At 42.5% G+C, this 11,844-nt stretch overlaps 1 protein-coding gene across 2 annotated transcripts in view; it reads left to right on the top strand.

Annotated features, from left to right (window-relative positions):
• Positions 1 to 7,191: 7,191 nt before the first annotated feature.
• The window catches only part of EZR (ezrin), an 18,644-nt gene continuing 13,991 nt past the window's right edge, over positions 7,192 to 11,844 (top strand). Inside the window, exon 1 of one of the 2 annotated variants that reach the window (XM_010144274.1) lies at positions 7,192 to 7,270. Coding sequence is in view for 1 of the 2 variants with exons in the window: in XM_010144273.1 (XP_010142575.1) it covers positions 7,212 to 7,270 (59 nt within the window). In the remaining variant the exon portion in view is untranslated. The remainder of the gene's footprint in view (positions 7,271 to 11,844) is intronic. The other variant, XM_010144273.1, reaches the window with a different exon arrangement.

Raw genomic sequence — 11,844 nt, 5'->3', positions numbered from 1 at the left:
TACCAACAAAAAAAAAAAAAAAAAAAAAACAGTGGTTGTACAAGTTCTTACATTACAGTTGACTAGTAGTTTGGGCTAACAATGATGCTGGACAATTTTAAAGGATCTACTACCTTCTAGATTATTACATACAACTGTATTTACCCTCTGTGGTTTTTCCCCCTCACCTGGGAAGGTGAGCAAGGTTTTAAGAAACAAAGACCAGCCTACTCGGGTCAAATTTTACTTGTTGCAAATACAGCAGTACCTAACTGCTTCATAGACTTGGAGGAATTCCAGTGGAACGTGACTTCACGTTCCCATTTGTTTGCAATGGGGAAGCAATGTTTAACACAATGAGATTTGGAATGGAACGTGTCCTTTGGTTTGTGGACAGCTCTTTTTGATTTAGCATGGTATGCTGAGAAACTGGGTCTGTTAAATGGGTAGGATGAGCTTGCCTTGTCGGTCAAATGGATGCCAATGAGGCTGTCCCCTGTTCATGTTTTGTGAACTTATGAGGCTGTTTTCTCCCTTGTCAGCAAAATTTGTGCTCCACAGCATGGAAGGGAATGCTCAGCATTCTCTTGCTGTGCTGGCACTGCCCTCTCTGAAATGCTAGGTGTCGAGCAGGTAGCACAGAAAGAATTTTTGTGTGGGAGAAGGGGAGGAGCACGTGGAGTGTTGTGTTCTACACCTCTCCCTCTCTTGTAGGAATCAGATTCTCCTGCCCACAGAAGAGAAATTGCAGGTTTCTCACTCACCTTCTCACTTTAGCTTCCTGGAGATCCTTTGGATCATAAAATACAGCACTGGGGAGGGGAGGACTTGAACCTATGCTGTCTGAAGGCTGCATGGCCGTGGTTATATAGTATCCTAATATCTTACTACTCCAGTAATTATTGTTTCCTTTCCTGTTACCCAGCCTGCAAAATAAGAGGGCTTTTTGTTGGTTTTCTCCTTGTGGGTTTAAAAGTTGCTTTGTGTTTCAGACAAACATTAGGAAAGAGATCAGTGCCATGCTAATAAACCAACTCCAGTGTGAAACAAAAACACACACCCTGCAACCAATCCCAAACCACCTAACCTGAAGATTAGTGCAGACTTTCCTTGATTAACTAACTGCCTTCCAAAAGAATTATTCAAATTTGGGAGAGAGCATCCACCTGGCAAATCATCAGGCAAGCCAAAAAGAGTAGCAATTCTGCAATGCTTCCGGTGACAAATACACTCAAGAATGTAATTTTTCCTTCTATGCAATGGCATCACACCAGGAAATGTGGGGGTGTTCTGGGGATTATAAGAGACCACTTCCTTGTCTGCAGTCCTGCCATAGCCCATTGTTTGCAAGCCTGTAATCTGTTTATCTTCTGCTTCTTATCCATTCTCACCTCTCCAAGGGTAACACCTGTAACTATTTCTCAAACCTACCAAGATCTTTGCATTCCAGCTCTGTCGTCCTAAGGACTTTCTCTTCTGTTCTTGACTGGGTGCCGTTTGTGAACTTGTAAGTGCACGCTGTCTTCCGGGGACCATGAGAATATTTAACTGTACTTTCTTACTCACTCCACCCATCTACACACATATTCCCCTTTCAAGACCTCGGCCTGCCATGAAAAGGGTGAAATACATGTCCCTGCAGCGGCTCCAGCCAGGTGAAAATGCTGAGCCTAGCTGGGGGGGAAGTTGTGTTTTGGCAATCCTGCAGCCGTAAATAAAATTGACCACTTGTTGATATTCATGGCGTTGTTTCCTGATTTGACCAAAGCTATAGAAAATTTAGGTGCACAACTTGTCATTCGGTTATAATTTCACATGGCTCAGATTTATTATGTGCCTAGTCAATGTCGTATGGGACCGCATCAGATATGTTACTAGATGAGGTTTGATCCATCAGGCAGGTTATTCTGCCAGAGAAGGAACAGAACTGGCACTAAGTGCTGTGTTCTTGATGGGGTGGTGTTCATAAGTACTAAAGAATAATATAATTGAATAGAATATTAAAGAATAGAATATTAAAGAATAGAATAATTGAACTAAAATCTCTGCTGTTTCTCAGGTTATCTGTGCTATTTGCCTTCCCAGAGCTGTCCTCTCCTCCACAGTCTCTGAACCATTAGCTGTTAAGTAACTTGTGGAGGACAGAGAAATGCAGACACTGAAATGTCGGCAGGTCAGCTCTGAGCTCTGGAGCCTCTAGGATTTTTTTTTTTCATTCCCTAATCACAGTTGAAAGTTTTCCCAAAATAGTCTCCAGAGCTGGGACTACAGTTACACCATCAGCACAGTATCTATCTTTACTGTTGGGCCTGGAATCGATGAACATGAATGCATGGAAGGTGGAAGAACAGAGAGCAGTTTCAGTGCACTTCTGATGCTGCCACATGAAATTGCTTTTCCTATTCCCAGATACCTGTTCTACTACACACGTCTGTGAACAGGTCTGGTTGCTAAGGTGGAAATGAGATTACCTTGTCCGTGCAGATGCATTGCAGCTCAGGGCAAAAAGCTAGAGTGCTGTTTATTGCAAGTACAATCGTAGTTTTTGCTTGCGTGGTGGAAGGGTAGACCTGCAGAAGTGAGGATGCAAGCTTAATACTGCTGCTTTCCTAGAAGTATTGTTTTTGCCACTGCTTTGTCATGTTTGTTGTTAAGACTGCCGTATTCCTTCAGCACAGGCATGTCCGTGTGCTGTATGATCAGTTTGTGTGTGCAGCAAACCTGGACAGGCCTGCGTGCTGTTTTTCACAGCATGTGCTGTGCAGGTACAGCCCTTCAAAACTCCTTCTCCCTCCTGCTGTGCGGTTGATCTGCCTACGTGTCCTAGCTACATGCCTGGCGTTTCCACCCGTGCAGTGACTGAGAAAGAAGGCATCTCTATCTCGGTTTGTCCACTGTGACACTGCTAATTGACACCACTCGGAAAGATACTCCACTAACTCCAAACCTGCTATTTAAGAGACTCTGGTCTTTATCCCTCCTTGGAAAGAGGAAGAAAACATTCCTGAGCATTGTCTGAGGCATTTAGAGCTGCATAATAATATGCAACATGTTAAGTACTGGTTTGTCTTGTTTATACGGGTAAAAGTTGGTATTTACTACCCTTTATCTTTATATATTCACTGGAAATAAATGGTATGGCATTTTAAATGACTTGCACAACTTCATGGTTTCACTAAAGTATTTTATTATGCAAATGAACTTAAGGGATATTAGATTTTGTGCAGCAAGATGCAAAATACCCGTGATGGTTTGCAGTTGTTGAGGGCTGTGGGTTTTTTCCTGTTCTGCCTTCCTTTTCCCCTTCAGTGAAGGATGTTTTGCAGTGGAACTGCAATATCAGGACAGGGATGGTTAACATCAAAGCTACTGTGTTGGCTGCAACCAGAGACAGATTCTGGACCAACAGGCTGTAGCTCAAGAGTCAGACTTTAGAAAAAAATCTACCTGTGCAGGCACAGTGTCCAAGACACCTGGAAACCCGGCATTTATGAGAGGAAAGGATTGAGGAGGCAATGTCATCTTGCCTTCCTACCTAGGTCTTGGATCTTGCACAAAGATGTTACCACTCAGCTGGCTGGCAATGTATGACCTCCTTAAAGAGACAATGTTTTCTGAATGTTTTTCCAGTGGCACTTTATTTTTCCAAGGTAGATACTGTATGGTGCAGTCTCTGAAAGGCTGCAGTGTCCCATAGATTAATCTACCCATTTGGCATTAGAAGAGATGTTCTCTTAACAAAAGCAAACAAAAAAAACCCCAAATGCATGACTTGAGGACATTGCTAAAGCAAGGAAAATCCCATTCTAGTACAAGAACTTCCCATAATGTTACAGTCATTTAAACTGTATTTTGAAGTTCTCTCCAGTTCTGTCTTTCACCTTGTTTCCATCTCTTGTCCCAGCTGGAAATGTCGGTAACGTGGTACAGTCCAGTCTGAGTAGTCTGAAGTCACAGAATTAGTATTCAGTCACTTGATCTAGTAAGTTACTCAGTTTCCGTTCTCTCTTATGATTCACAGAGCTTTTTCCTTTTAATGCAAATGGCATTGCCTTTTCAACAGCATGTTTTTTCCCCCTCTGGATCAAATTTGTTAGCAATTTTATGCATCCTAAGACGAGGGAGAGTAAAACCTTGTACCATTTTCATACACACAGGCAAAGCTGAGGCCCTATTTGTCATTCTTTTAAAGTACGTTAGTCTCAGAGATAAAAGTATAATCATACAGTGTTATGGCATTGGCCTATTGAGAAGGAAGTAACATGTTGCTGGCCAGGATTTTTAGTGTGCTATGTGTATTTAAAACTCCTTATTTCATGTATAACAGCCGTGTGCTCTTCTCCCACCTCCACACACCCGAGTTCTGAAACAACTGAAAGCTGCTTTCTTCTTGCTTCACTATTGTCTTGAGGTACTGCCAGAATTTGGTAGGGATCTTACAAATGACCTGCACAGGATAAGCAGGACTTCACTTGTGAGAGCTGAATTGAGTGTGTCTTTCTGCTCTTGTTGCTGATAGAAATTAGTCTGAGTTGTTCCCCATTTTCCTGCCCAGGAGTATCTTGAATTGGTTAGCACCTTAGGTTTTGATTTAATCATCTTGGCACCGTGGGGAGCTTCATGTGGTCATAGCTGAATGCCAAACTGATCATCTCTCAGCATAACAGACATCAAGGTTTCTTCAGACTGTCTAAACCAAGATTTCAAGTGGGTTAAGCTCTGTTTGCCTGCCTCACTACCAGCTTCTCTGTGGCTAAAAGCTTGTCTGAAGTGGTTGTAGGACATCCGTTTAGAAACAGTGTTAAAGTTCTTGAAATCAAGGCTAAGGTTTGGAGATGAGAAGCAAGAGGACTTAATATGGCAGGAAGGAGACTCAAAATATTTTCCCAGGCAGTCATCAACTCGTTGAAGAGACAGCTGCTTGAGGCCCTGTCTCTTCTTGCTCTGCCTGTCATGTGGCTAGTGGCTTGACTGAGGGCATACCACGGAATTCCTCTTTATCCTCGTGGTTGTTCAGCCATTTAAGGACACACCAATTAACTTTTACCACATACCCCAAGTGTCTTTGAAAGGTTTTTGGGTAACCAAGTAGTATGTTCCTGCATACTTGAGGCTTTAAGTGATTGAAGTGGAAAGCAGATTACTTCAATTGTTGGTCTTAATACTAAAATAATTCTTCAAATACGTAGGAGGTAGGTGGCTTTAGCACTAAATAGCTCACTATGTAGCTGAGCCTTTAGGAGGGGGACTCTATCCAGAAGGGTCTCTTAGGGTTGGAGTAATACAGGGTGTTTGCCTAGACAAGGGAAGAGTTTTCCTTTTTTTGAAGGTAGTAGAAAGGGATTAGAATATGATTAGGGGTTTATTGTTGAGAGGGATTAAGCTACAGGAACTTTTTAAGGTCACATCTTCGAATTGCAGCCTTGCTGTCCCTGAGAATTTGGTATCTGAACTTCCCCTCTCTTCCTACACTGGAAACCATTTGGGAAACCTTTAGTTCTTAAGGCGCAGGAAGAAAGCCTTAGAGCATACTCAGTGCTCCCTTACGGATCCCAAATGCTGTAGTGGGAAAAGGAGCTCTTACAAAAACTTTCTTACTTTTTCTGTCTTGTTGCTTTTAGAGGATTTTTTTAAAAATCCTGATTTAAAGGATACTGCTTTAAAAGTACAGCTTCACTGCTTAGATGCCCTGTCACTCGCAAGTTCTCTGGTTCAGTTCTGGGGTTCCATCACATGGAAGCTGCCTTCAGTCAGCTTTCTCTAGGAGAATCCTCTCATCTGGGAGAGAGCAGGAGAAAGAAACAACACTACAAAGGCTAAAAGACACTTGATGCCTTCACATGTCGCTAAAAAAAAGGAATGCAAAATTTTCTAATACATTTTACTAAAATTAGCGGAGGCACCTTGTTTTATTCACATTTCTGGTGTTTTACCTGAGATTTTTCCTAGAGTTTAAATATACATAATGAAGAGGCTGGAAACAGCTGCAGGCTCAAGGCTTTGTAGTGGGTGATTCTATTCCTCTTCTGCCTCTTCCTCTTTTTTTCTTCAAATGTGTGCCTCTGCGCTGGGCACCAGTGCCACAGCTGTAGCAGGCTCTTCTGCTCTGTTAGCTCTGGCCTTCTGTAATGTCACGTTCGTACAATGTTGGGAAATTGTTGTGAAATCTTGCCTGCCTGTAGCGTACCTGTTGTCTGGTCTCGCGTTTAGAGCTCCACTTTTTCCTTTAAAATACCAAGCTTCAAATCTAACTTGTGTATAGTAGAACTATATATACTATATAGTAGAACTATACTATACAGTTTGGTGTTCTTTTTCTAAAATTTGTTTTGGGATTGGCTTTTTTGAGACGTAGTACAATATTGCAAGAAAGATAGTCTCCTGTAGTCAGAACAGTTGGAGATAATCCTTTCCTGATTTGCCATTTTGTGGCTTCTTATGCTATTCCCTGCAAGCTTAGTTGCTGCTTTTGCCTCCTGATTAACTAATAGACCTTTTCTACTCCTTAAAGGCTCTTACCTTCTGCATACAGCAGTAGCCTCCATCCTGCAGTCTACTTCTGCCATTGCAGTAAATCTGGTTATGCTGTTTCTTCACGAACAGCAATAGCCTAGTGAGCTCTTGCCCTGTAGTATCATTCAGTACCTGTAACTGCTGGTTTTATGTGCCGAATAGATTTGGTTTTTTTAGGAGGGAAAGTTTATGAATGTTTAGCAGGTTAATGCTGATTGCTTCATAAGAATAATCTGCAGCTTTTTGCCTTTAAAACCTCAGATTAATTCCAGCTCTAATATAAATGGAAGTTAAATTATAAGTCTTAAATTTAATTTAGTCATTAGGGCTTTTCGTAATCCAAGGGATGGCCTGCAGGCAGCTGTGCTGTGCACTCACAGGAGCTCTTACTCCAGGGAGATTTAGGCCTGGAAATGGTCAACTCGAAAATGCCCTGTTGCTTAGCCAGGAGCTGAGCCCAGTCCTGTGTTGAGCAGCAAAACCTGCAGAGCAATCCGGGTAAGACAGCAAAGCCAGTGCCCCGACTAAGTTTGCTGGTGTGGTAACACAGATCTAACTGGGGCCTAACTGTGTATATTGTAGAGGTTAGGGTAGTGCCTCACAGTGTGGAGACTGTTGCGCCCAAAGTGCTGTGTTAACACGGAGAAGTGGCTTTCAATACACCTTGAACAATGCTTTCTGTTTTTCTCCTTAGATCAACGTTCGAGTTGTTACTGTGGATGCAGAGCTGGAGTTTGCCATCCAGCCAAACACTACAGGCAAACAGCTGTTTGACCAGGTCAGTGAAGGGTTGGTGTGGGCTCTTGTTGTTTAAGCTTGGAGTACATTTCAGACTATAGTGTTTTCTTAAGACTGGATTCCAAACCTACCTTTCTTCTCTCCACCTGCTGATCAAAGGGCCCTGGTCTGAACTCAGATCTTAAATTCCATCACAGTAAAAGAAAAAAGCAAAAATCCTTGCAGGTATGTTATGTTCCAGTGAAACCTGTCCTGTAGCAGTGTTGGGTAATGAAGTGTCATGAGATCTAAAATGTCTAGACAGCACAAGTAGTGTTTAAAAATGCACTTCTTGCTTTGAAATTCAGCTTATCTCTTCCTTCTTAAATTCTGAAGTTGAAATGTTGTCCCTGTGCATAAAACTCTTCGGAATCAGATCTTCAGGTGGCTGACAAAGGCGTAGGCATAGCTGCATTCATTCAGAAGCTGGGCTGGAGGTAGCCATTTGCCACAGGTGTTTGAGTTGGCCAGACCACTGGAAAACCAGAAGAGTTTATGATCTCCATGCAGCAAGTGTAGCAACATGCCTTGTAAGAAGTCTCTGTGCAGCAGGACAGAGCAGAGGCTTGTCTGGTCTGCCTCCAGGGGTTCCCAGGGAAGTGGAGGGCATAAGTAGCAGAGACTATCCTCCCTTACTGTTATTCTTCCTGCTATTGCTTTAATAATGTGCAGGTCTGTTTGGAGGTGGACCTGCAAAGGTCAGATAAAGACAACTACAATAAACAAAGAGCACTTTGTAACACTTTATTATTCTTTTCTGAAGTAGCTTGCTCTTATAAAACTGAAGCAAGGCCTAGATTTCAGCAGAAAAATTTAACTTACTCTTCTGGAATTAAAAAAATGCTTGCTTCTAGCTATTTCTGCTGGAACCCTGAAAACTAAGAATTGATCTATGGAGACTTCAATTACACACGTTAAGCTGTTGACAAAGTGTAACAGCAATTCTTTTGCACTTCTCCCCTTGTCCCCTGCTCCCTTGATAGCAAAGGGTGGCTGAGCTTTAACTCAGGTAGGCAGAACTGGCTAAACAATGTCCCATTTCCTCTAAGTCTTTGTTGGTACAATTTCTCATTTCAGTGAGCTATCTGGAACTTGCTAGGCCTTATAGCATCTGTGCAGTGAGAAGTACTTTAAAAAGAAAAACATACCAACAAAAAAACCCGCAAAACCTGAACTCCTCCAAAAGCATTTAGTGGATTCTTGGAAGGAGCAAAAGGAGGGAACCAAATTATAATCACTGCAGAACTTCACAGTACGAAATAGAGTACTACAAACTGTTTAGCATTAAATCTAACTTCAATTCCTTTTGATTATTAATGATGTGGGATAAATGTCAAGTATTCATTGACTGACAATTTGGTGACATGCATGTGAAAGCATTTTTATGGAACCAGCTTTTGGTGTTTGACTTTCCATTCACTGCTGATCACGTTTGCATCAGGGTAACTTCTTCCTTCAGCCCCTTCCATGTTAACCCAAAACAGAGAACTCGGGTTTTATCTCTGAGGGTACAAAACCCCAAATTACTGAAAGCCAAGTTTTTACAAGAAATGCCTTAGACCAGACAGTGTAACTATGACCTGTGTCCCTTATGACAGGGATACAGTGAGGACTTTTTTTTCTTTTCCCCATACGTTCACAAATGTTTACATCTGTTGGGAGTCAGGGTCATCTCTCTGGCAGAATAGAAGCTACTTTCTTGACCTCCAGCTGAGAAGCACAAAATTCTGAGAACATGGTAAAAGGCAGGATGCTTCAGACAAAAGATAATTCTAGCTTGCTGTCTAGGTGGTTGTGGATTTGTGAAGGTGCTTGTTGCAGCACTTACCGTACTGTTGGGATAGACTATCTCCTCATGAAGACTTGCTCCCTATGTCCTATGGCTCAGGTATAAAACCTGTGGTTGGAAATTCTTATCCATAGCCCATACCTTGTTGGGATGCACTTCTGCATATCGAGAGAAGAGTAAGGTAGAAGTGTGCAGTGTGAAACCAGGGAAGGCGAAGACTATGATTAGCTGCAATTGTTCTGACAACCTCCCTTCTCTTCTGCTCTGCAAGCCTTTTACTAGGCCCTTATCTCAGACAGAGTTTACACTGAAATAAAGCCTATAGAGGCAACAGGTTTTTGCAGGTATGAGGAGTGGCCAAACTTGAACTGCAGAACCACTGTGAGGGGAAAAGGGCGTTGAAGAGGAATGCTGTTTTTAAAAACCACGAGATGATTTCTTGGCCTGGCTGTCAGCTAGCAAAACTGCTCTGGCAGTGCCCTTGTGCTTTAGACTTTGCCAGTGTAAGTGTATCCTGCATGTAAAGTGGATTATAGCTCCCTTTTTTAGAAAGAGGAAAAGGGTGGGAACCTGTGAATACTGAGTTCAGCTGCGCTCAAGCCAGACCTGTGCAGAGTTTATGCTGCAGTGGTCTGAGGTGCCCTGAGAACCAACACAGTGTGCTCTGCGGCTGCCTGGAGTACTGTCCAAGCCATCCTGTGCCGTCCTGGCCATGAGGAAAAGAAATTCAAATGGAGCGTGTGCCGCTGGCAGTTTCTGGGTGTGAATGCATTTCTGGGTGGAATAGCCAGACTTAAGGCTTGCTGCCTCCCACATTTGAGGCAGGGGGGAGGTCTCCTGTCTTGAATATAATGCTTTAGTTCTTCCTTGTTTTGCTATGGATAAAGTTTACAAACCATTTTGCAGAATACAGGCTAATAAAGCATTCATGTCTGGGTTCTTTGTATTGGAACTCAAATGGTCAAATTGTGAAGTTTAGTTTAATATTTCTCCTTCCCAGCCTTGATGTTTTGGGAAGAACTTGAGGGGGTCATAACTCGATTTAGAAAAAGTGTACTTTTTCTGTCATAAGAGACATTCAGAGATAATGACCTTATAACTGCTTGATTTATGCAAGTTATTGTTAAAATAAAGTTGCGACACCTTTTTGTGCAACAGGAAGTGCCATCTCAGCATGGCCCTGCTTTTCTGCTAGACCGAGTAAAGCCTGGTTCTGACCCTCTGTAAATACATCTAGCTGTCAGAAAACTTGTCTGTTCTGTGATGAAACAAGTCACTTTGGAGGAGGAGGGGAAAGGAATTTTAGTAAAGGCTGAAGTGTTTTCAGATCCCACCTCTTCTTTAAAAAAATTGTGAAGTTTGGGGGGTTTTGTGAAGTTTGTTGGGTTTGAGTTTTTACCATAAACTGCAGTTAGTTAAGTCGCTACTTACGGCCCTGCTGGAGTATGTAACCCATAGCCTACTGAATACAGCCCAAAGTGTCTAGCTATGAAACTGTTGCACTTCCTCAACTAGTAGGCATTGACCTCTTTATCCTTAAAATTTTTATTTGCTTAGTGACATTTTCCATACTACGATGCACTTTTCTTGGTCTGTTTATATCACCAAACTTTATAGATTGCCTGTTATTCAACAATGTCATACAAACAGTAATTCTCAGAGTCCAAATCAGAATGGGGCATTTTTCCTTATTACCCAACCCCAGGAAGAAGCTCTGGCTTCCAGGTACACACTGCTGGCTTCTAGCTCATGGGTAAGAACATTTAAGGGAAGCTACAGCAAAAACTAATTAAGTATTCTAAATCACTGTCTCTCTCAAGCCTGCACTCCAGCCAGAGTGTCTCCGGAAGTAGTTTGGGGAGAGTGAAACAGTTCCTTGGTTGAGGTCTTGGACTTTTTGAAGCACTATGTAACTATACCCTCTCAAGTCTGTCACGCTTATGTAACTTTCAAAGTAGTTTTAAAAATCTCTTGCCTTCTGCCCAGTTCAGCTTCCTATGGTGATACCTGCACCATCTTTTGAGGGGCTACTCTGCAAATAACATCAAGGAAGTGATCCAGATATGTACGTAGTGCATCTTTCCAGATCTGTCTAGAACACAGCTTCACAGGTAAATGAGCTGGCAGCAATCTGCTGGGCTTTAAGAACCAGCTGTCAAGAGTAGGAGGAGGTCAGGAACTTGTTAGGCTGTCTCCTCCACCGAGGAAACAGAACATGTCCAGGCAGGACTCTTTTCACTAGCAAGTGTGCCATCCAGTCAACAGGTGGTGTTTCTAGAGCTTTCATCTGGTTAGCATTTACAATATATGAAATGAAATTTGTCCTAATGTTGGGCCATCAATACATTTTGTCCTTCAAACCAATCCTTTGAGTGAGTTTAAAAAAAGAATACCCTTGACTGAGAATACTTGCAGCTTGTTTAACTTCACAAAACTGCACAGGGAGCTTACTGCAGCAGGTGTGTGAAGCATCTCTCAGTTGCGTCCTCCAGCCAAATAATCTCTGGTAACTGGCAGACAAGACCACCTGATCCATTAGTACTGCCGACTAGTTGTAGTTAGTACTAATACTGCTACAGGCCATCTTGCCATAAACTTTGGTGAGAGAAGTAACTTGTCTACTTCACCAAGTACAGTTTTAAGAAGGGCTAGTAGCTACATGCAAGCAGAAGCCCCACTATTGCCTGAGTACCAGTCTAGCAGTGGATGGCCTGTCACTTGCCCTGTTGGACTCTCCCTGTTTCCCCAGAATCATCTTTCCCTCGGAGTTGGGTGGTGCGGACAGC

Source organism: Buceros rhinoceros, unplaced genomic scaffold (assembly GCF_000710305.1).
Source record: "Buceros rhinoceros silvestris isolate BGI_N320 unplaced genomic scaffold, ASM71030v1 scaffold19049, whole genome shotgun sequence".
NCBI lineage: Eukaryota > Metazoa > Chordata > Aves > Bucerotiformes > Bucerotidae > Buceros > Buceros rhinoceros.
This window is presented reverse-complemented; position numbering and strand designations above follow the sequence as displayed.